The sequence below is a fragment of the Herpailurus yagouaroundi genome, unplaced genomic scaffold (genome assembly GCF_014898765.1).
Source record: "Herpailurus yagouaroundi ecotype Mexico unplaced genomic scaffold, PumYag 308, whole genome shotgun sequence".
Taxonomy (NCBI): domain Eukaryota; kingdom Metazoa; phylum Chordata; class Mammalia; order Carnivora; family Felidae; genus Herpailurus; species Herpailurus yagouaroundi.
The window spans coordinates 2,285,572-2,309,943 of record NW_024412525.1 but is presented as its reverse complement, the minus strand read 5'-3'; the positions used below and the strand labels follow the sequence as shown (position 1 = coordinate 2,309,943).

The following is a 24,372-nucleotide window of genomic DNA, read 5'->3' as shown; positions in this document are numbered from 1 at the left end:
TTTTTTTTGTTGTTTTTTTTTTAATTTTGGCATGAGCTCTCTGCAGGGGGGGACACATCTAGTGTTTCTCACACATATAGCAGGTGGTCAATAAATGCTCTGGAGTGAATGAGGATGGCAGAAGGGGCCCCTGGTGCCAGCCCTGAGCTCTGAGAACCTTGTCAGCTCTCACTGGCCTGTGGGAATGAGGGATCCAGACACCAGGTGGTTCAAAGTCCCAGGCCTACCTGGTCTGGGCACGAATCACATGATGCTGGGTTTTCCCCTGCGGATTGGCTTGCTTGCTCCTGTTGAACCTGGCTGGATTTGGTGGAAGGAGCCCAGGAGTGAGAATTCCTGGGTCTCAGCCCTGCCCCTGCCATGACTCACTGAATCAAGACAAACTCCTATTCTGCAGGATGGACATAAGCCACACGGCCTGCCTCTCTGTGGTGGTAACAACCTAATGAATGGGGGATGTGCAGATGCTTTGGGGGACAGAAGCACCGAGCTAGTCACGTCAAAGCTGTTGACAACCACAGCTAGAGGGAGCAGTGGGGACCGGATGGCGAAGCTGGTTCCCATCAGTGCTGTACAAAAGAATGTTAACAAGAAGAGTCACCGTGTGCCTCAGGCTGGGCGTGGCCTCAGTATTTCTGGGTGAGTTGAACCCTCTGGACCACGATCGAACAGCTTGAGGAAGTTCTCACCCCGTCCTCACCCACCTCCCTTCCACTGGGTCTCCCCGGCAGCTGTCATGTGGCCAAGCCTGCCCACGTTGCAGTGCTGGTGGGAAGGAGCACTGGATGGTCCAGCAGAGGACAGGGGCCACCGCCGGCCATGGCCTTCAGGCTTCCCAGCCGTCTCTGACTACAGTAGTTCATGGGCCTCCCTCCAGTCTCCCTGCTGCGCTGGAGGAGGAACTGTTTCTCCTGCCCCAGGGCGGTTGTCTTCCAGTCTCCTCTTCTACACGGTCAGGCCCCTCCTGACCCTCCGCTCCCACCTGTTCCACAGTCTTCCTCAGCCTCCCCCCCTCCCCCCACTGTCCCCTGCTCTGCCGCCAACTCCTCATCTCATGATAGAGACGCTCGGGTCCCCTCTGTCATTAAACAGAGACCTTTTAACCCCTCCCTCGGCCTCCCTCCTTTCTGGGCCAAACTGAGGGGAGCAGTTCTCCTCTCTGCCCCACTCCGTCCCTCCCCAGCCCGGCTCCCCTGGCTTTGCCGGAAGTGCTCTTAGAGGAGCCCTGGGACTCCTGGGTCACCACATCCAGGGTCCTCCCTGGCGCCTCTGTGGCCCTGGGAACCGCTGCCTACCCTCTCCCGTGCTCTCCCCTCCCACTTGGGCTTTGGCCCCTCCTGGCCACCTTGCGGCTCCTCCTCGCTCCCTGGTCCTTCGCACTCCTCGGCCCCCAAGTCAGCGCCTTCCCCATGCTTCTGCCCTTATTTTCCAAGACTCCTCCCCACACCTGTGCCCCGTGATGGTCCTGCCTGCTCTCGTGGCTTCCACCTGCACAACGCTCCCATCTGTGTGGCAGCCTGGCCTCGCTCCTTGGGTCCCCCACTTGCAACCCAATCCAATTCCTTCAGACTCGACCTCTTCAAATCAGAACTGCCCTCGCTGTCCCCGCAAAGCTTACTTGGCCTCTCCCCAACCGATCTGTTTGTGTCAACGCGGCCACAGTGTCTCCAGGCTACAACTCGAGCGTGGTCAGCCTGACCATTCCGTCTCTGTCCTTCTTCCGGCCTCACCGCTGTCTACATCTGGGTCTAAAGCATGGCAGCCGCAGGAGCGGGAAAGGTCAGTGTGAAGAGATTTTGGTAAAATAAGACCCCAGGGAGGACTTTGTGTTTGATGAGGTTGGGAGGTGTCGAGGACAGGGAGGAGCCAGGGTCACCACTGGGCAAATACAGCCGCCCCAGCATCTCTCAGTCCCCTCTGCCCCGCCCCTGGGGAGGAGGGAGGCTGCCAAGTGTTGCTTTAATCACTCAAAACCCCTAGTGGCTCCCCTCTGACAAGGGCAAACTCTCAAAGAAATTAGAGGGGTCTGTGCTGTAGCCCAAACCTTCCTTTCCAGCCACAGTGCACATCACGCCCTCGAGTGAATTCCTGGTTTTCAGTTTGCTCCTAGAAGATCCTGCCTCAGGCGTCTCACACATTTCCTTGATTTCCTCTCTCCTCCGTGCACTCAGCACCTCCCCCGAGTCCGAGCCTAGAGATTTGTTCAGAGTGTGATCACTTTCACCATCATGCACATTTGTCTCTACTCCTTCCGTCCGTCCGTCTGTCTGCAGTGCGGCTCAGTCACGCCCACTGGGCAGGGCGGGCCATTCTGCTTCTCTTCTTGGCCCTCAGCGCTGCAAGGGGAGCTGCAAGACAGCCTCACTGGCCGGGGGTGACAGGGCGGGCCCTTACCTGTCTGAGGACACCCTGCAGCTCCTTGCTGGACCACATGTCAGACAGGAGGAGGCGGGCAGCTTCTGCGGCCTTGGGCGAGGTGCTGGGCAGGCAGGAAGTTCATTTGTGGGATGAGACTCAGGGAGGCATGAGAATGATCACCCTGCTCCCTTCCACCCTCACCTCCAGGTCTTAGCGATGCGGGGAGGCCCCAGGGGTGCATGAGAAAAGAGCCTTGTTGGGCTGGTCCCGCCGCACAGTGGGCACAACCTGGCAGCCCTGCCCACTTAGAAGTAGCCTGGGATTCTCCTCGGGGGCTGTGGGGGGAAGTTCTCTCCCATTCTGGTTCCCCAGCCCTTGTCCTGGGAGGAGAAAGCCCCATGGGGCAGAATACAGTTCCGACATGGTGGGGTCTGTGCCTCCATGCCTCCTGTTGGTCCTCTAAGGACTCCTCGTCCCCTGGTGACCCCCAGCTGAGAATGTGCTGCCTCTGTCCCCTTTGTGCAGCCCCGAGGCCTGGCAGCTGGGCTCAGCTCCACAGCGCTCTTGGCTTCTGGCACTTCTCTGCATTCAAGCCTCCCCTGCCCAGGTTCCTGCCCTGTGCTGGGTCCTGCTCTCGCTGCACATCTGCGCCTTCTCAGAGGGTTGTGGGGCTGCCTGCTTTGCAGTGTGTGGGGGGTGGAGACCACTGCCCTCCCCGCCCACCTGCTGCGGCACAGGTTGATGATGTTGTTGACCATGCTGCTGGAGAAGTACTGCTTGGCCATCTGCGGCTGGGAGGCCATCAGGTTCCTCACAGTGTAGCAGGCTGAAGACAGGATGTCTTCCGAGTTGCTGGTGTTCCCAGTGTGACTGGTGAGGAGCCTGGTCACCTCTGGGAATACTTGGTTCCCTGAGAGAGAAAGGAGTGGAGGGCGTGGGGTCAGATGACCGGAGGAGAGAGGGGCTGAGGGGCTCCCTCTGGGACCACAGTCCTGCGCTGACCTCAGCCAGGTTTCTAGCAAGGTGGCCCTTGAAGGCTCCATTCTAGCTCCAACTCAGGGCTGAGGACCCGGATGGGATCTCTGCACCCCTGCCCTTTCCTACCTCCAAGCCTCTCTTGGGCCAGCTTCCCCTCTTGGAACGCTCACTCTAGGGAAAGTTCAGAGGGTGACCTTCCAGCAGGCTCTGGAAAGTGAGAGCTCTGCCGAGTCCTAGCTGGAGGGTGGGGGGAGAGGGGTGGTCTGACGCTGTGGTGGGCACTTACCCATCACTCTGTGCAGCACAGGGTGGCGGGACATGTTGCTCAGGAGGGAGGCTCCGGACCGCACCACATCAGAGTTGCCAGATTGCAGGAGGCGAGCAATCTGGGGCAAGCCCTTTTCCTTGAGCCCAATCAACTGGCTCATACCACTGGACATCTGAGAAAGAAGGACGGGGTGAGGACCTAGCCTGGGGTTTCCCGGGCACCATGGTGGAAGAGGGCCATGTAATCCCAAACAAAAAAACCCTGGAACCTTTTCCCTCTCTTGTTAGAAGCACAGGCAAAGAGGGACACCAATTCGCTCACACACTGGCAACTACAGAGCACCCAGGCAAAAATGTGCCCCCATCTTTCCTGACCTTGCTCTCTTCTCCCAGCTCAGCCTGGAGCCAAGATGGGTGATGAGAGGGACGTCTCAGACCCCTGGCTCATGGAGGCCCCGACTCGACTCCCAGTCTAACAAAACTGTCAGATGCCACTGCTCACCTGTTTGTCTCAGCTCTGTCCCCCCCACCACGCCCACATTTCCCAGCAGTATCTGCTCACCCAAAAGCACACGGTCAATGATATTTGTCAATTACCGAGGCGCTGACCACCTTCCAACTTCCATACCTCCGTAGAATTCCATACATATTTGTCGAGTACTTTCCCAGGGCAAAAAGGGAGAAGAGAGGGTCTGTGCCCACATGGAGGTACAATCCAGGGCCCCCTGGAGGTGGGTCAGCTCATCTGTGCCTCTAGCCACAAGGCCAGCCCGTCTGTAATCTGGTCCCAGGCTGGTTTGGAGTTCTTGAAGACCCCCAGCCCCATCCTCTCATAGACTTCAATTCGCCCCGGTCCTGCTTTCACCTGATTCTCTTTTGTCCTCAGTAGAGATGAGCGATTGTTGACTGTCTCCCCATCTAAATACTTGTTGGCTGCTACAGGCCTCCTATGGCTCAATGTCATTCCATCACGTCCTCCTAACTCTATGTGGCCTCAAAATCTCTACTGATTCTGCATCGTCCTCCTTTAGATCTGCCCAGCCCCAAACCATCTATTTTTCCCTCTGTCAGTTCAACACTGACAGGAGGAGGATACTCCTCCTACCACAAACGTACCCTTCATCCCTGTCCCCCACCCCAGGCCGGGGCCAACACCGAGCCAGGAATCATGAGGCAAAGGGGACTCTGTGGGCACAGACACAATCCAACGGGAGTGGATTCACCCGCTAGACACCGCCTGGGAGTTCCCAGAGGGCCGGGCCATTTCTACTGCCTCATTGTTTCCCCAGAGGACTGGCTGGAGCCTAGCATATGACATTCCCTCTGTTTGCATCTGTAGAGCCAAGCTCTGAGGGCCACATGTGTTTGGCATGACTCAGTGCACACGCCTGTGGGAGAGCAGGGAAGGGAGCAGAAGTTGGAGAAATAGGGTTGGGGATGGGGGTGGGTGCAAGGGCGGACGCCGCTCCTCACCAGCCCCTTGCTGGCGGTCAAGTTCTGCAGGGCACCAGCACAGGCCTCCAAGGTGGCGTCTTTCTTGCTCTTGCCCATGAGGTTCAGGTAGGTGCGGATAGCATCCGAGTGGTACAACCAGCTGCTGCCCTTGGGATTGGTCTCTTCCTCCGGAAGGGGGCAGTCGTAGTTGTTGTTCTGAGGACACAGGACAGGTCAGCAGGGAGCCTTGTGAAGGGAGGGAGCCCAGCATTCTGTGTGCCCTCCCCCAACTCTAGGGGCCTGGTTCCTGAGGGAAGGGGCCTAGGAAGCACCTGCCCCGGTGCCCTTTTCCTCATGGCGGCAGCAGCTCCGCAGAATGAGTAAGGCAAGGGGCCATGGTCCTGCGGGCTGGCTCTGAGGGAGGCAGAGAACAATCTAGAGATCGCAGGAAGTGTGCTGCAGGCCAGCCTCTGCCCAAACCTTCCAGCTGCATCGGGCTGCTTTGGGGTCTCACACCAGGATGCTTCCTCTCCTCCCAGAGTCAGACTCCAAGGCTGACCCACCCTGGGTCAAACAGGGGTGGTCCAGGGGCCCAGCAGCCACAGTTGTGCCCAGTGTGGGGAGCCTGACCCTCCCTCCAGAGCACCCTTCTGCTTCTGGTGGCACCTGGGGGACTCGGGGGTTGGCGGGAACCAGGCCAGAGAGGGCTTAGAGTCCTGGCTGCCCCCAAACCTTCCACAGTAATGGAGAAGATGAGGCAGGGTTTACCAATTACACGGTAAGTGAGAATGAGCTGTGAAAACAGAGGACCGGAGCTTCTGAGCTTGGGACGGTCTGAGCTCCCACCGTCAAGAACACAGATCCCGTCTGCATGCAAGACAGAATGCCCTCTACTCAGCTCCCAGGGTGCAGCACAATCCTAAGGCCAAGGCTCTGGCATGGGCTTGTCTCCTACGGCTGGTTTCAGGCTTCGGGGGGACGGGGGCAGGGAGGAAGGGGTGGGCCAGGCAGCTGAGCCCAGCGGGGTGCTTGGCGGGCAGCAGGCCCTGGTTCTGTGAACCGACTGTGCTCACCATCATCTTATCGCTCTTGTTGCTGAAGCAGCCGGTGGAGGACTTCTCCGTGTAGGCATTGCGGGCGTTGTACTCCAGCTGGCGGTAGCGGGTGGGCACCTCGGCGTCCAGGCGGTAGGAAAGGTTGTGCAGGATACACATGCAGTTCTCCACAGACTAGGGGCCAAGCAGAAGCAAGGCCCCTGAGCCTGTGCCCTTCCCTGATGGCGTCCTGGGCTCACTCCCTGCCCTAACTAATGGGAGAGAGGCAGGCACCTTAGGCTGCCCCAGGAGAGAGGAACACAGCCACCCACCGCAGTCTGAAAAAAGCTCCCAGTAACACTCCCCAGAATCTGGATTTGAATCCAGTTCTGTCATTTCCTAGCTGTGTGAAACGTCATGGCTTTCTTCAACTTCTGGGCCCGTTTCCTCAGTGGTAAAATGGGACTGACGTCGCCTACTTCATCGGGCTATTGGGAAGATTATACATGGAAGTGGCTATCGTGGGGCCTAGCACATGGTAGGACACAACAGACAGTGGCTACTATTTCTTTTCTTTAGTTTATTTGTTTTGAGAGAGAGAGAGAGAGAGAGCAACTGGGGCAGAGAGAGAGAGAGAGAGAGAGAGAGAGAATCTCAAGCAGGCTCCATGCTGTTAGCGCAGAGCCTGATGCCGGGCTCGATCTCATAAACCGTGAGATCATGACCTGAGCCGAAATCAAGAGTCAGACGCTTAATGGACTGAGCCACCCAGGTGCCCCGACAGTGGCTACTGTTTCTCTTGCTACAGCCATTGTGCCAATGGTCAGATTGGGCTATTAAAGAACATACCCTCTGTCCTGGCACAGACAGGAGCAGCTTTGACATATTTAGGTTCAAAAGCCATTGAGTCCCCATGTCCCTGTTATTCCCTCCTTTCATGGCTAGTCCTCAGCTTCCAATACCAAAGGTGCTGACCCATCCCAAATCTACACGAGCAGTGGGACCTGGGACCCAGTACTTTGCAATGGCAGCTGCTCCTAGGTCTTTGCCATCTGTCCTCAGTGGACAGGCTGGGCTTTGAGACAGCAGACTTACCTTCCTAATGATGTTCGGCCCTGCTAGGGTTTGAGGGAATCAGACTTGCACGGTCTGGGTTCCACAGGTAGAGGGGATGTTGCATCCAGAGTTGAAAAACATGATGTCCACTGGGACCTGGCTGAACATTCGAGTGACTCTCTCTCTCTCTCTTTCTCTCTCTCTCCTGAGGCCCTGTTGTCACTTCCAGTGGATGAGCAGGAGACAAAAATCTCTCCACAGGGAAACTGTGCAAGACCCAGTGGCCGTGATGCCCAGACAGTCCCCTGGTCATCTAGGGACTCTGGGAACTCACTATTCTCCTGAGTGTCTGTCCTGCCGTGGTAGAAATATCTCAGCCTTCAGTTTCTCTTTCCTCTGTGATTTTTCCTTTCTGTCTGTTTGTGCTAGTGTGTCCAAACGTCCAGAGGGGACAAGAGGGTGGCTTTGCCAATGGTCTCTTTGGCAGGTGGTGGGAAACTGTGGTAGAAGGAGCCTTGGTGCAGGAAGGATCCCTGGGGGCATCAGTGGGGTTCCTTAGGGCTGCAGGCAGGGCTCAGCACTGCCAATGCCAGTGGGGGCAAATGCTCACGGAGAGCTCCCTCTGTGTCCGGCTTTCTTCACGCTTTGCTTATTAACTAATTGAGCCCTTCAACCAGCCCATGACATAGATATGATTGTGATTATCCCCGAATGAGCACAGTGCAAACCAGGAAACAGACACCGTGGAAGCGTCTGCATTCACAAAGCCTGTAAGCGAGGAAGAGGGGATTCTGCCCCTGTAACACTGCCCCAGGCCAGCAGAGCTCTCTGCATCCAGCCATCCCCTTCACTGGCCTTCTGTCCTGTCACCAGACCATGCCTTCAGGGCCCCCTCAAGTGCAGACCTGCCTCGTGGAGCCTGGGAAAGAAAAATGTCAGGACCTGGAGGCCAAGGAGCTGCCCTCACTGATCCTGGGGAGGTCCTGGGTCTTGGAGCTCCGGACAGAGAGGAGGACTGGGGGCCAGAGAGGGGTGGGACGCTCACCTTGTCATCACAGCGGCTGGCGGCCACGCAGTTCTGGACATAGGCCATGAGGGAATCAATGAGCCCCGTGTAGTTTCGCATGGTCTGGCGGCCTGCATCAGCAGAGCTCAGGTTCCTGAGGGAGAGAACAGAGAGGCTGTGAGGATGCAGGGGAGGAGGGAAGCGGGTAGAGAAGAGTGTGGTTGGAGGGCACGCGGGGGAGAGAGCAGGTGGGGGAAGTAGGGGCAGAGGAGATGGGGATGAGTTTGGAGGTGTGGTAGTAGGAGAACAAGGAAAAAAACCAAAAAAGCGAGGAAGAAGGAAAGAAAGAAAAACCATTCAGCGGATTCTGCCCAGTCCTGGTTGAGGTTGGATGGGGTCTCCTTGAACTCAGTTCTTTTCATCCTTCTTTCTGCCCCCCTGGGCTCCAGGCCTGTAACTTTCATGACTGTCCATGGCTCTAGTGCAGCTGGCAGGTCGAGGCACGCTCCCTACCACTACTGGGCACCTGTTGAACAGGGGCTGGAAGCTTCTACCTGCCCAGTTTATTTCTGTGGAGGAGGAGAAGCTCTGTAGGGTGCTGGGGCCAAGGGCTGGATCTGGGAAAGAAGCCCAGGGGTGCTCCGCTGGGGGCCAGATGCCCCCTCCACAAGGAAGCTGTGTTCTGCCTCAGCAGTGAGCTCCTTTCCAAGCAGTCTGGGCCCATTTTCCTTTGCAGGCGGGCTGTGGCTGCTGTTGCTATTAATAGCCTTGCAGCCCCTTGAAGTCCTTAATACCCTGACTTTGCTCACTGGAGGCCACTGATGGAGGCTGACAGGGAGGAGCATAAGCTGAGAACACAGAAGCACCCCCCAACTGCACCCCTCATTCCGGGGCTCCTAGGAGTTGGGAAAGATGAACCCCATCAGAGCAAGGTGTGACCCTAACGGGGATCTGTTTCACTGTTCCACCTCTACCCTAGCACCCATGACCCCACTTGTAAACCTCTCCTCTGGAATGAGCACACCAAGGTCCCTCCTCCAACAGCCCCCAGGGGCCTTGCCTCACCCTGGTATGAGACTCAGGAGACTCTGGAAAGAGCAGTGCCACCTTTATGCCAATGAATATGGCCGTTGGTCTTAGCACCACAGCTGGGAAGTGACTCATTTAGGAGCCAATCAGCAGACTTTTGTCTAAAAGAACACTCTTCAAGAGAGTACAAGAAATGCATTTTTGGGGAGCGGGAGGGGGGGAATGTTTGAGCCAGTTTGGATATTCAGATCTGGCATTTCTACTCTTAGATTTCTAACTAAGTCTGCTGAGGTCCCTTACAGGAGGTCATGGAGTCCTGAGCCTTATCCAGATCCAGGGAAGTTAGGGATGCTGAAGTCCCATTTCTTGGAGTCTGCCCTTGAAGATCAGTGCCAGACTGCATTTTACGTCCCCTGCCCTAGGCTGGCCAAGATGGGGCTGCCTGGAGAAAGGCCCAGGGCTGGGGCAAAAGGACCCCAGGGACACACTCTTCTCTCACCTTAAGCAGCCTGTGGCATTGAAGAAGACCTCAGGGTCCACTATTTCCCGGGTCATGTTGCTGTTGCCATCACACCAGCCGGAGAAGGGAATGATGACCCGGTCAGCCAGCACAGGCAGGGCGTCGGCGATGAGTTCCACCTTCAGCTCATCAGTGGAAGACAGGTTCCAGAGCAGCCCTGGAGGTTGGGGATGGTCAACTCAACACATGGCAGGCTCAGGAAGACCCCAGGTGCCGAGGTGCCACCCCCAGCCTGCTCTGGCAAGGGAGCCCTACTGAAACATCGTCTTCCAAGTAGGCCTGGTCTATCAAATCTAGTGTCTGATTATTTCCTGAGCTCATTTTCCAATGTCTCAACAAGACTTCAGGTTCTTTGAGGGCAGGGAGCATCTAGAGTTCTTTATCGAGGTCAAAATTATGAATGTGCAAGGTCATCCAGAAACGTTTAGTTTCTAATATAAATGTTAGCGCTAGAGTCTTCTAATGTTCTCTATTTTCCACCTGAAGGTCATTCCAGAAACACTTATCACGGTTACTCTGTACGTGGTCTCATCTCCCAGTCCAGTCTGAGGGCTTCCTAGTTCCTTCTAACCCTTGCGCCCCAGGCCTGAGTGCTTCGCATATTGTTTGGACACAAGAGGGCGCTTAAGACCTGAAGTTCCAACTTCACGTCCTCCTCTTCGTCTGGAAATCCCAGGGTCTGTTGAATATGGATCCTGCCTGGACACCAGCCTTCTACCCCTTGCCTTCTATCTTCAACAAGGTTGACACCTTGTGGGTAGGCACCATGTGGACGCCACTAACCTGGCCACCGTCAGTACCATGGGGCTCCCAAGACATTAGCCGGAGGTCAAATGTGCACCTGTGTTTGGGCCCAGACTGGAGGGAATGCCCTATACACCACCCACCCCCAACCCTAGCTCTCCATGGCTGGGGATCCCTACCAGTCAGTTGTTTCTGGATCTCAGTGCTCCCGGTTCTCCTCAGGAGGTTGACAGCCTCTCGGATCCCATTCTGCCTCCGGGTCTCCAGCTTGTTGGTGATGCTCCGGAACACCAGGTTACGCAGGGCCCCAGCCGCAGCCTGCTGGACGTTCTGGTTGGGGCTCCGGAGGAGGTCCACCAGCTTGCAGATGCCTCCCAACTGATAGACCTGTTGACATACAGGTGCCACATGGGCCAGTCAAGGAGGTGAGGCTGATCTGATGACACTACTCGAAGTGATTTTTCTCAGACCCCAAAGTCTACTGTCAGCTCAGAAATATTCAAGCCAGCCAAAAAAAAAAAAAAAAAAAAAAACCCAGTGTGGAGTAATAGTACTCAGAAAACCAAGATGTAATCAGACCAGAAACTAAGATGGATTCCAATGCCAGCGCCCTCACATCCTCGGCAGGAGACCCTCAGCAAGGCAGTCCTCTGTTCTGAGCCTCACTTTTCTCCTCTGAAATACGGTGGTGAGGACAAGAGGACATGGTTATAAATATACTTCAAAAGTCCTAAAGCAGGACAGACATAAAGGAGACCCTCCCATGGGAACTTTCTCCTGTGACAGGAACTCTGATTCGGATGGATCTAGAATCTCTAGGAAACACATTTCAGGCACCGTTCCCTGGGGCTGAGCTGCGGAACCCTATAGGCATCCTTCCTGCCAGCCAAGCTCGGGGGGGCATGACCAAGCCCCAGTTTCCAGCACACATGCCTGGGGAGAGAGAGGATCAAGCTCTGGAAAGGGAGAGAGAGATGGAGACAGAGAGGCAAAGAGACAGAGACAGAGAGACAGAGAGACAGATAGACGGAAGCGGGGGGAGGGAGTTGAAGGGTGGAAAGTAGTCATACTCTTTAGTGGAATTTGAGAAAGGGGATTTCTGTTGAACTCACAGCTGTCTCTTTCATGATCAGTGGAGGAAATTCCTGACTAATGTCCACTCACCTGGAGGGTTAAGATGCCCAGCTGTGATCTCAGGCAATGCCAAGCACACTGCTCACCCAAGGCAGCTGGGCAGGGTGAGAAGGAGCAAGTGCAGATGTCCCCACCCATGTCTAAATGGGGTCAGGCTGACACACCCAGTCCCTGCCCAGGTCTATAGGGGAGGAGGGTGTGTGGTCAGTTACCTGCTGCTTGGCCGATTCATCCTGGAAGCAGGTGTGCTGGATGTAATAGGCCCCGATGGCCTGGTACTTCTCATCCTGGGAGCTCAGGTACTGCACGGCCTTGGGGATGGTCAGCCCACTGCACTCAATATCTTCACTGCAGATCCTGTGGGCAACGGGCAGTGGGGGGGGGGTGGTGGTTACCGGGTAGGCTGGGAGAATTTCCCCTTGTATGCCCAAGCTGGCACAGCCTCATCTGCAATCTGGAAAGCCAGAACAAGGCAGCCCTAGGCCCACTTGGAGAACATTCCTGTGGAACAGTTCTTCCAGAGGAGGGAAAAGGCTCATCCACGGCGAGCACTCACTGTGATGAAGTCCAGGTCATGGGTCAATATCCAAACAGGTAAATTACCTCTGCACCAAGACAAAACTCTGCCCTATTCCCAAGAGGAAGCTCCCCACCCCTCTGCCATCTTTCTTGTTTGTGCCTGGTATTGGGAAAATGGAAGAGAATGGCTGTGAGCCTGTCCAACTGTCCATCCATCCATCCATCCATCTTCCTTCCCTCCTGTCTCTATCCATCCATCCATCCATCCATCAATGCAGCCATCTGCCGTCACTCCCTTTGTTCCAAAGTCCAGCTAATTCTTCTTACAAAGATCCTCATACCTGCTTCTTCTTCCCAACCTCACGGTCACTGCCTTCCTTCTGACCATGATCACTCTCACTGGAACTACAGCAAGACACCCTCACAACTGGCTCTCTTCTCCAAGCTCCGTCATCCAAAATTTGACTCTCCTTTTCCATACTCACAGTCCTAAAACGTGGTTCACTGTGTTGTTCCCATCGGCAGGTTCAAGCGCAGACTGCTTAGACTAATATCCAAGGGCACATGTTAAGTCGAACCATGTGAAAGGGTTGATAGTCAACCTTTTTGAGCCATAAAACTAAAAATTTCATGTTTTAACCTAATAGCTTGGCTCTCTGCTAAGCCCTCTTGCACACTCTCCAGCCCCTAACAAGGTCTGCTCCAGCCTGACTCTTCTCTTCACTGACCCCTCATCAGGGCTCGGGTGTACCCCTTTCCCTTCCCCTCACGGTGCATGTGACCTGCTGAGGTCCTGCTGCTGTGAACATTTCAGGGCAAGGAAACCTCTCTCCTAGGAATCCTTCCAGCTTCTGTGATGTTGAGTCTCAGCTGCCTTTCCACCTGTCTGTGTCCTGGTTGCCAACAGAGATGGAAAGTTCCTGAGGGCAGGGACAGCCCCTTCTATGGTACCCAGCCCTACCCCCCTGGAAATCTCCCCAGCATTTCTAGAGGAAGCCCTCTTCTCACTTTTACTAGCCTCAGTCTTGCCACAGTAAATGCTCAGTAAGAATTCATAGTTTTAGTGTGGCATCCTAACTCCATTTCTGGAAAAACTGCCCAAGGGGTGAAGCTCTCCTGTCTTGTATCAGCAGCACCCTGGCCCTGCACTGAGAAAATGTCACATCTGCCAGTCAGACATCATCTCTAAATGGCTTGACATTCATCCCCTCCCATGTCTTACCTAGACCTTGACCTCTCAGGGCCTCTGGTTTGGGGCAATAAGCTAGGGCTAGACGCTGCCCTGTTCCTTGCTCCAAGGGACAGGGTTTCTTGGTCCTTCTCCGAATCATCCTAAATATACCTTATGACCTTTGAGTAGTTAGGAGAGGTCCAGCTCTACCTCGGGATTCAGCTTAGTATTAAAACAGTGGTGAGTGGGGGAGAGTGTGGGAATGCTTTAGCAGCTGTGTAGCCTTGGGCAAGCATCTCTGTGCCTTGTTTCCTCCTCGGGAATTCTAGTACCTGCCTAGAGGGGCTATGAGGACTAGAGGTGAAGAATGCAAGCTCCTGGCACTCTAGGAAAAGCAGTTTATCAGTTAATTGTGTAGCTCTGGGACAGCTCTAGGCCGCTCTGTTCCTAGCTGTGTCCCTACACTTACCACACTTCCCCAGCACAGGAGATGCTTAGTGAATGTTTGTCAAATAAATGAATAAACGATCATTAAGCGGTGATAAGGAACAGTTTGGAGGTTCATGGGGCTCTGAGCCCTGGAGGGCAGGCTCAGTGTCCCCAGAGACACTGTGGCCGTCCGCAAGCCCCCCTGTGCCCGTGGCTCTTGACGGGACACCCGCCTTCGTTCCTTCATTCTCACTGGGTGACGGGCCTTCAGTGTTGAGGGACAAGGGTTGTACTCTGTTCCTCAGCACTAGCTCCGGTTCCTCAACTTTTATGTCTGTTTGTCTTGGCCGTCTTTTGTCCTATAAGGTGGAACAGGGCCCCTTTCCCATCGTCTACATCAGGGCAAACTCGTTGGCTCTTCCAGAACACGGATAGAGATGTGCATGGCTAAGATCACAGATTCCCCGTCCCCTGGAGGGCTTGTTAAAACCCACACTGCCGGGTCTCTCCCTGAGTTCCTGAGTTAGTAGGTCTGGGTGCAACCTGAAAATTAGCATTTCTCACAAGTTCTGGGTGATGCTGCTGCTGCTGTTGGGAGGCATACGCTTTGAGAACCATGAGCCTAGCTAACCTTCTCTAATTAGCCTCCCTCTGTTCATAACCCGCGACCCTTTAGAACCTATATACTCAATGCATCTGTTTGAATGTCTGGGTTCTGTCTCCCCCTTCACACTTCCCGAGGCCAGGAAGCGCCCCCCTCCCCACCGCTGCCCCCACAGGGACAACGAGCCCCTTGGGGACAAGAGGCCGTCTTTCTTATCATCAGCAACAACCTTGTGTAGTATAGTCAGGCGAACTCCGTCTCCTACCTGGTCCCCACCCCGGCCCCCAACACAGCCTGGCAGCACTTACTTGGAGCTGGCCCTCGAGTGACCGAAGGACAGGTCCTTGTTGCAGGAGATGGGTGGGATGTACACCGGGTCCTGCTTGGAGGTGCAGGAGGGCGGGCGCACAGGGCACTTCTTGACCGCCTTCTGGCCACTGCAGGTGCTGTAGAAGCTATAGCGGTTCTGGGTGGTCTTTTGGCCCTTGTTGCTCAGTGTGCCCTTGCGCAGGGTGCCCCGAGGGTCACAGTAGAGGTCGGGCTCGCTGCGGCTCGCCTTGATTTTCTGCATGAAGCAGATGTCGCTGCCGGCGCCCGTTGCGTTACAGCTGCCCCGTTGGTAGTGCCGGCCCCAGTTCTCCATCTGGCTGTAGGAGCTGAAGCGTCTGTTGTCATTCTCCCGCTTGAGGGTCCCGTTGTAGATCTGGTCAGAGAAAGGGAGAAAGGCTCAGTCAAGGTTCCTGACCGGGGATTCTGGATCCAGCTGGCCATGGGGCGGAGTCTGCCCCCCGCCCCTGTGATAATGTTCGTGGAATCCCAGAATGTTTGGAGTGGAAGGAATCTCAGCCATCATCTGATATATTACTTTTCAAATGGCAGATTGCGACCCATTATGGATTGGGAAATCAATTTAGCCGATTGTGACTATCATTTTAAAAAAATGGAATAGACTAGTATATACTGGAATGTAAGCTCTCCGAGTGCAATGCCGGGAGTAGAGACACTCGTGGTGGTGTGACACAGCACGTGGGTGCTGGGCTGCGATGTAAGATGTACGTCCGACAGTGGGTTGTAGCCACCGACCCAGCCCTCCACGGCCTTGTCCAGGTGGGGAGTCGGAGGCACAGAAGAACTCAGTGAGGGAAGGGCAACCCTGGACTGAAGCCCAGTCCCTACACCCTCGCCCTGTCACCTCGTGCCATTCCCAGACACCGGCAGCTTCCAACACAGCCAGCCTTGCTTGGCCACTTGCACTCAGGGTGGGGAAATCTCTCCTATTCTGGCCAGGGCTGTTTTCCACTGTTATTTCTCTGTTGAACTCCTCACGTTGCCTCCCCTCTGCCAGGGCAAGAAGCAAATGGTAACGGGCCCTCCAGGGGAACCCCTCACAGGCCAAAGAGAGAAAATACTTCTGCTACTGTGCCACCTTTTACAAGAGTGCCTGCGCACAGGGAGGCAGGCCAGGGGATTAGGGTGGGGCGCAAGGGGACCTCCTGGGCTTCGTTATCCAGCTTGCAGTGGGGAGAGGCTGGGCAGAGGCTCAATCCAACAGGAAAACTTATGGTAATGAAGCGACCCCCAGGGCTCTGTGTGATCTTGCTCAGGGATGCAGCTTCCCTTGGGAAGAGCCTGCAAAGCTGAAGGTTTGGTGGGAATGAGCTCGGAGCAGATCTGTTCGAGGGGGACTTTCCCAGGAGCTCACAGGCCAGTGGGCCTGCCTGCTCTGACTTGTTCTCAGACTAGAGGATAACACCGAGCCTGATAAAATGTCTCCACACAGGTGCTGACTTGGATCTCACCTTTGCTGGGATGAGCCAAGGCCAAGTCTAGCAGCCCGGAGCCTGCCTGCCCCACCCCATGAGTGTGTGTGTGTGTGTGTGTGTGTGTGTGGCAGAGGTGGTTGGGCAATTGGGTTATTCTCCTCCACACCACATCTAGCCACACAAGGCTGGGGAGGGGACTTCTCTTGGCCAGTGCCCTTTCGTCTCTGCAGGGAGACTCTCAGCAGGAAGCCACCCATGGGTTGAGGTCCCAGTAAGAGGTGGCATCCAAAAGTCACAAGACGGGGGGTGGGAGGGAGGGGAGGGGAGGTGATGGGTATTGAAGAGGGGATTTTTTGGGATGAGCACTGGGTGTTGTATAGAAACCAATTTGACAATAAATTTCATATATTTAAATTAAAAAAAAACACAAAAGTCACAAGCCACAAAATTTTAACCTTCACAACGGTGCTCTCATCAGCTCCACCCACATGCTCAGCTGGGCACTCCGGTGGGCACAATTTTCCTCCTCAAACTGGGTCAAACCAACCTACCCCAAAGGGAACAGGTGCCGGGGAGGCATAAATGAACAATAACAGGCAGAGGGAAGAGAAGTGATGAGCGTTTTGACGGGAACTCGGAACTCGCATTTTGTAGCACCTTGTAGACTTTACCTGCAAAATATGCAATTAGGCCTCCCCTGCTTTAGGCCAATGGCCACACCCCTCTCAACTTCATTCTCCCAGGATGCGGGGAGGTGATGATGGCACTTTGGAGGCAGGCTAAGCCTTAAATGGAAATGCAACAAGGAACTCTCTTGTTCTCAGTAAATGACACCCCTGGACGTCATCTCAGATACCTGAGGAATCCAAACACTCATCCTGGACCAAACCCAGCAGAAATGTGATCACGCTGATGAAGCCTGACAGAGGCTTTGGGCTTTGCTCTCCCGGGCTGGGAAAAGGAGGAGCAGGCAGCCCTGCCAAGTCTTGGTGAGGGTGGGCTGCCCACGGGGAGTGGGGTTGGATGTGCCCGCAGGGGTCAGGTGTGGTGGAGAAGGCAGGGCTGTCCCCGTGGGACCGAATTTCCTGCCCCGCTCCCCGCAGCTACATCCCAGTGGCGTCACCCATTCCTGGGAGCCCCACCCCGGCTCTTGTATCATGGCTGCTGGCTGCTGTGCTGTCTGCTGGTGGCTGAGGATAGCTGTGGGTGACTCTCCCGTCATCATCACTTTGACAGGTGGGAACCGAGCTTCCTCTCAGCCAGGCCCTTTTCTGCCCTAGCGCCACAGGGAGTCTGCATTTACCCCTCTGGGCTCAGACAAGGCCGGCTATCACCAGTCTTCTGGGCACAGATGGCCTGTGACCTTTCCCTTTTCTGCCTATCAGGACGAGACCTTGGGACTCCAGGTGCATTCCTCTAGCTCACCGGGCAGAGGGGGCTCGGTGGTCAAGAACACAGAGTCCGGAGCCACACGGCCTGGGCCGAGTCCTGGCCATGTCAATTGCTCAATGGGTGGCCTCGGCCAAGTTACTTAAACCCACCATGCCTCAGTTTTTTTTACATCTGTCAAACTGGGAACATAATTGTATCCAGTGTTGGGAGACTTCAGTGAATGAGCGTTTCTGAAGTGCTTAGGACAGTGCATGACATAAATGTTTGTTTAGTAGGGCCATCTGTATCCCTCTGATGCTCAGACTAGACACAGACTGGTGGCATGTAGGACCTGGTTGAGGGTTTACATCACCCAAGCCACACCTAAAGGAGCGACCAGGTTGGCACATGAGGGGGATGAACCCAGGCCAGCTCCAGCCCCGGGTAGGGGTACCCGCTAGTATTTAGAACCCAAGCTAGTCTCACCCAATGGCCACAGAATAGGCCTCAATAGGTTTCAGAAAAACAAAGGAGTGTGGTCTGCCTGTATGACTTTATGTAGGGATGACGCAGTGTTTCTTTACGTGGGTGCTGTCGGCATTTGGGGCAGGACAATTCTTCATTGTGCAGGTTGTCCCAAGTATTACAGGTGTTTAGCTGCCTCTGGCCCCCAGGCCCTAAATGTCAGTACGCCATGCAGCCATTGTGACCAGCAAGAATGCCCCCACACGTTTCCAAACCCACCCTTTCAGATCCTGATCAAGCACCTGCAGCCAGAATGGAATACGAGGGCAGTGTGCACACACGTGCCCGTGCCCACGGCAGGTGGGAGAGCTTCCCTACCAGTGCCGGGTCTCCCAGACACACCCCACACTCAGATAGCAATCTTCTGGCAGCGTCCTCTGCTTTGAATACAAAGGACAGTGAGACACACACACACACACACACACACACACACACACACACACTCCTTGTCTGGTTATCTCATGCTTCCTTGGGAAACTCCGGCCTCAGGTGGGATGGTCCATGCATCAGAACATTCCAGTGGCTAGTAACTTGACTTTCTGGGGGCAGAGCTGACCCTCAACCAGAGAACAGGCTGGGCTGGACAGCCAGGGGGAAGCCCAGGCTGTGTCCAGACAGATATGCTTCTCCACCTGGAAGATCAATGGGGCTCTGGGGAGGTCAACTCGTGGAACCACCTTCCAGGTGGACTAGAGAGAGCTGCTCTTAGCAAGGAGCCTCTCCTAACCAAGTCCTGCTCTGCTCCCCCTTGTGCTAATGACTTAGGTCTTGTAACTAACCCACCTTTCTTTTCTTCTCCCCTTCCTTCTTGGAGAAGAGTGGAATTCTATGTACTGCCGAATGCTCCCCAGCCCCTCTTCCTGTTCCCCCTTTTACCAGGAAGTGCTCAGAAGCCAACCCCTTCATTTTTCAGGCAATGAAACTGAGTCCTAGAAGATGACTAGACTAATAGATCCCAAGATCCAAGAACTGAAGATAGTCAGCTTTCCCTTGAGAGGTCCATTCAGTCTGAAGAGGCCCCTGACCTGGAAGAGCTCCTGTTGGCCCAAGATCATTGGACATGAGAGTGACTAACCATTTAGGAAGAGATGGCATCATTTTGTCCTTCCAACTGAGAATCATTTCTGACTCCTCCCTTTCCACTCCCACTGCCCAGACTGTGGCCCTGACAAGCTTCAGCTCACAAACGGACAATTCTAGTGCCTCCTGCCAGCCCCTAACCCAGCCCCTGGGGTTCTGGTGCCTTCCTGGTGGTGCCATCCACTTGACCTTCCTCAGACAAAGCCTTCCTTGCTTGACAAGCCCACAGTGTCTCTCTGCTTCTTGCAAGACAAAACCACCAGCCTGGCCCTTGTCTCTTTGGTCACCTCTTCCCCTCCCCAACACACCCTCTTACACTGTCTGGTGACATTGACCACATCCTGCTTCTGCTCAACCTCTTCTCCATCCTGCATAGCTTCCTTGCCCCTCCACCCAAATCCTATGTTTCTCCAAGGCCTTGTCTCCAAACTGTCATCTGCACACCCTGTTGACTGTGACCTTGTGTTTTCTCTAGTTGCTAATGGTCTCTGTCATTTCCCCCAAATTACTGTGCCTAGAACAGGGCTGGGCTCACTGCAAGTGCCCAGAAGAGTTGTGACTTGCCATGGGACTTTGTGCTGGGGATGGAAATTTGGGCTGTTGTACTGGAATTCCCGCACTCCCGTGGGTGCAGGAGAGCCTCAACAACTAAATGAGCTGCTAGGAAGGCAGGAAGGTTCCAGATGAAGCAAGCCAGTCTGTGAGGGTGGCCCTGCATGGGTTCAGGCTGAAGGGGTCCAGGATTCTTCCCTTTACCTTGTGACCTGGGTGATATTAGCTGGTGGGTTGAGCCTAGAGAGTTTTATTCCAGCTCAGGCTGATCAGACAGAAGCTGCTGACTCCTTGGGAGCCAGGCATGTGCTGGGCAGACCAAGATGAAAAGAGTGTCTGTGTCCCCAGCTATTAGCCCATTTTGAAACCACGCTTCTGCTAGCAAGGTGGGACCGGCCGAACCGGCTCTCCAGCAGGACGCACCCTGCTCTTCCCTGCCCAGTCACGCACCCAGCAGAGTGCCCAGCAGGGCCACCTTTGGCAACGTGATCTCCAACGCCCTTCTCATGAGAGCGAGTGCACGCACACGGTTTCATGGGGTCTCTGTGCCTCTTGGGCTTGGCGAAGCCCTCCTGGGAAAGACCTTCATTGGAAATGCCTTGAGGACAGATCCCATTCGCCACTTCCCTTGTACCTACTACCCCCCGTCAGTGCCCGTTTGAGGGCCCTGGTGTAGAAGACATGTCATAGCTCTCTTTCATCCTCCCGGGAGATACAACGGTACTGGCGTGGCTGGCCTGTCACAGGGTGGCCGGAGGGGCCTTCACATGCTGTGTGGCAGCTCTGCTCTACTTTTTCTGGGGATCTGGAAGGCGCAGGTCCTCTCCCATCATGGGCTGCCCAGGAGGGGACAATCAGGGCCCCAGGGCATGGGGAGTTTCCCCCGTGCAGGGGGTAGAGGTGGCTGCTTACTCAGCAGTTTGAGTCACTGAGAGCCACTGGGCCTGAGTCACCAAAGGTGGGACTTCAGCAGGAGGAGTGCCAGTCCCTGTCTCCCCCTGGGCTCCGCTCCCTCTCTGGTGAGGAGCAGATGGTCCCACCCCGGGCTGGTCTTCCTTCCTTTCTGGGGCACGTGACTTTGTGTGGCACGTGGAGAGCAGAGCAGCCCCCCCACCCCCCTTCACTCAGCAGCCCTGACGTCCGGGCAAAGAGCAAACTCATTCTGTTTGGAGGAGGCTGTGGTGGGCGGGCCCCTGTTGTGGGGTCCTCAAGGGCAGGGAAGAGCTGCTCCACGATTCCATCTGAGTAGACCAGAAGTGCCTAATCAGGAGGGAACCCCAGTTTGCAAACTGAAGGGCAGAGCCTGACGGATGACCAGCTCCCTGTCTACCCAGTCAGGGGAGGCACAACAGGAATCCGAGACGGCCTGATGTCACGCGTTGGCCATCTTCTATCGCCTGAATTTTTTAAGTGTAAAAACAAAACAAAACAAAACCAAAAAAACCCATGAAAGTTTTGACGCCCATCCCATGAGGACAGAGTTCATCAGAGAGCTGGCTAATAACGGTTAGTGTCCCTTGTAACCTTTAACAGGTGGAAACTCTGAGCCCGCATCAATCTGGGCAGTAGTGGGAAATGTGGGTAATTCAGAACAAGTTTTCTGGACAACTGCAGCCCAGCTAGAAAAGATCCTATGAAACTCCAGGCTGTGGCTTGTGGGTCTTTCAAGATGGTGCTGCTCTCTCTCTCCAGGGAGCTCACAAGTCCGGTGAAAGAAGCACCTGCCCTCTTGGGCTCCGTGCTCCAAGTCTGTGTCTCAGGCTGGGGGGAGGGGAGGCCCACCGCAGCTCCTGGTGCTACTGGGCAGCGGGAGGCCCAAACACACTTGTGTACCCCAGCACCTCGCTGAGATCTGGCCCTCAGTACCATCTGCTGTCGGAACAGACAACCGTGTCAGCTCCAGCACCCAGCTCCGTTTCCACATCCTGCTCCTGGCTGAACGGCTCGACTGTGGGAAAAAGCGGATTTTCTGAAAATCTTCTCTGGCACCTCTCCCCCTTCACGTCTGAGCAGTGGTTTTTGTTTTTTGTTTTTTGTTTTTTGTTTTTTTAGCTCCTGGAACTCCCAGGATGGGTTTGGGGAGCAAGGACCTAAAGTTTCACATGTTAGATTTGGGAAAGGAAATCCCCAGCAGGTGATTACCACCTGAGACACAGGTCTCACAGGCCCGGGGGCCAGGGACCCCTGAATCTTGCCACCTCTCTTACATGGGCTCGGACAAGTCTGAGGTATGACTATTCTGCCCTCCAGGAGTCCCATGTTCTGTGGTCACAGCTTCTGCCTTTTGAGCCCAGAGGCTGATTCCATTGTCCCAGTAACTGTTCATCCTGGGAAGGAGTCTTATAAAGTTCGAACTTGAACTAACTCCTGGAATCTCAGAGGATACACCAGTTCCTGGATGAGCATACTTGAGGGTCAGGAAGATCCTACCAAGCCACCCACCCCCAACACTGTGCTGGGAAGCCTGGGGGGAGGCTCGGTGGCCCCCTTAACGATCCCATACATACACCGGGCCTGGAGGTGCTTCCAGACATAAGAAGAGGGCCAGAGGCCATGAGGTGGGAACATCCTCAGGGACAGATGCTTACTTTGCCCAGAGCAGAGCTCCCCGGAAACATCAACAGTGGAAGGAAACCACTCCCACTGATGAGACAGTCAAGAATTTCACCTGAAAGGAGGGACAGAATTTCACCTGAAAAGGGGCTGGATCCCCCAGGGCTTGTGTCTCACTTTGGAAGGGGAGCCCGTGTGCACATATGCACACATATTCCCATATGCACACCTGCCTACCTGGGACACACATCACTCTGCTGGCAGGGGACCCAGGGAGGGAGGGTCTTTGGAAGTTCCTTGAACATAATGTAAAAACACCTTAGCAGGCATGGTGCTTTACAGTGTGGAAAGAGCTTCCCCATTCAGCATCTTGTTGGAGACTCCTGTTGGACAGCGTTCTGGTCTCCTGCTTTGCCAGTGAAATGTCAGGGCAGACGGCCGCATCCTTGTGCTCTCTGTGAGTATGGAGGAAGCTCACAGAACTCGAGGCTTGGCTAAGACCACACAACTAAGCTGGGAACCCGGACTCAGGTCTCCAACCTCCCTCCTGGTGTTTGTCCTCCAACCACTCTGTCACCAGAGTCTGTTGACACAAAGGAAGTCTAAATGGCAAGGAGCCCCTGCAGCTCGGGGGTGCTCTGCAGAAACTCTACCTGCCTCTCTGGCTAGTTGCTGGCTCCTAGAAAACTCCTTCCCCAGGGGTTGCAAACATAGGAAATACGTGCCCCCAGCTTTTGGCCCATTGTGAGCGATGCTTAGAGACATTTAGGGAGGGTAGCTGCTCAGCTGTGTGACACAACCTTACTGCCCAAAGACTTGGGCCACAAGACCTTCTGTTCCAAGGGACACCTGTGGGCAAGGAGACCCCATGGTCATGACAACTGGTCTGTTTTGACTGGGACACAAGTGTGAAGGTGTAGGACAGTGACTGTTTGGTACCCTTGCAACCACACCTTGCTCCAAATGCATCGCTGAGCACACACAAATTGGGCTGGGAAAGCAGGGAGTCATGTCAAGACTGGTGACTGAGGCTGGGCCTGGAGTTCCTGGAATTAGCCAAGGGTTGCTGAACTTCTTCATACTCAGGGAATTGGGCCACCATGCTCCAAGCCTCGGAGGCAGTCAAGAGGGAAGAGAAGAGAGGGCTGGGTCACTAGCTAGCCCTGAGCTCCCCAACTCTCCCCAGGCTTCCTCCCACAGCATCTCCACTTTGCCCCCAGCATCGTGGGGCCTCTAAGAGCTGATGAGGGCTGCAGGCAGGTGTGGAAGAGGCCCAGGATTTCATGTGGACACTTCCCAGGTTAGCCCCAGAGAGCAACCCCAAAGGACTCAGCACTCAGCAGGCCATCAATCAGGTCAGAGAGCTGTAGACAGTCAGAAACATCATGTTTCCCTGAAATCATAAAACTCCTAGAAGAAAACATTGTCAGTAAGCTCCTTGACTTGGTGAGGGTTTTTTGAATCTGACTTCAAAGCAAACGAAGCAAAGAAGGGGACCACGTCATACTAAGCCCTTCTGCACTAGCACAGGAAACCATCAACAAGATAAAAAGGCAACCCACCAAATGGGAGAAAACATTTGCAAATCATATATCTGATAAAGGGTTAATACCCAAAATATATAAAGAAGTCATACCACTCAATAGCAACATAACAAAACAAAAAAACAATCTGATTTAAAGATGGGCAGACCCGAATAGACATTTTCCCAAACGAAGACACACGAATGGTGAACGGGCACATGAAAAGGCGCTCAACATCATTAGTTGTCAGGGAAATTTTTCTTTTTTTCAACGTTTATTTATTTTTTTGGGGACAGAGAAAGACAGAGCATGAACGGGGGAGGGGCAGAGAGAGAGGGAGACACAGAATCGGAAACAGGCTCCAGGCTCTGAGCCATCAGCCCAGAGCCCGACGCGGGGCTCGAACTCACGGACCGCGAGATCGTGACCTGGCTGAAGTCGGACGCTTAACCGACTGCGCCACCCAGGCGCCCCGAGTTGTCAGGGAAATTTCAATCAAAACCACCATGAGATAACACCTCCCACCTGCCAGAATGGCTAGAAAAACGTGAAATAACAAGTGTTGGTGAGGGGCCAAAGAAAAAGGGGGCCCTCGTGCCCTGTTGGTGGGAATGCAAACTGGTGCAGCCACCGTGGAAAACAAGACGGAGTTTCCTTCAGTCATTAACAACAGAACTAGTGCATCTACTTTCGGGCATTTTCCCAAAGAAAATGAAAACACT

General features: G+C 54.7%; 1 protein-coding gene across 1 annotated transcript in view; it reads right to left on the bottom strand.

Moving 5' to 3' along the window:
• The window catches only part of PKP1 (plakophilin 1), a 48,797-nt gene that overhangs the window by 2,027 nt on the left and 22,398 nt on the right, over positions 1-24,372 (bottom strand). Inside the window, exons 3-12 of the mRNA XM_040462342.1 lie at positions 14,592-14,986; positions 11,773-11,917; positions 10,606-10,813; positions 9,662-9,839; positions 8,173-8,287; positions 6,111-6,266; positions 5,077-5,253; positions 3,623-3,776; positions 3,082-3,268; positions 2,395-2,479 (exon numbers count right to left, since the gene is read on the bottom strand). Coding sequence (XP_040318276.1) covers positions 2,395-2,479; positions 3,082-3,268; positions 3,623-3,776; positions 5,077-5,253; positions 6,111-6,266; positions 8,173-8,287; positions 9,662-9,839; positions 10,606-10,813; positions 11,773-11,917; positions 14,592-14,986 — 1,800 coding nt within the window. The remainder of the gene's footprint in view (positions 1-2,394; positions 2,480-3,081; positions 3,269-3,622; positions 3,777-5,076; positions 5,254-6,110; positions 6,267-8,172; positions 8,288-9,661; positions 9,840-10,605; positions 10,814-11,772; positions 11,918-14,591; positions 14,987-24,372) is intronic.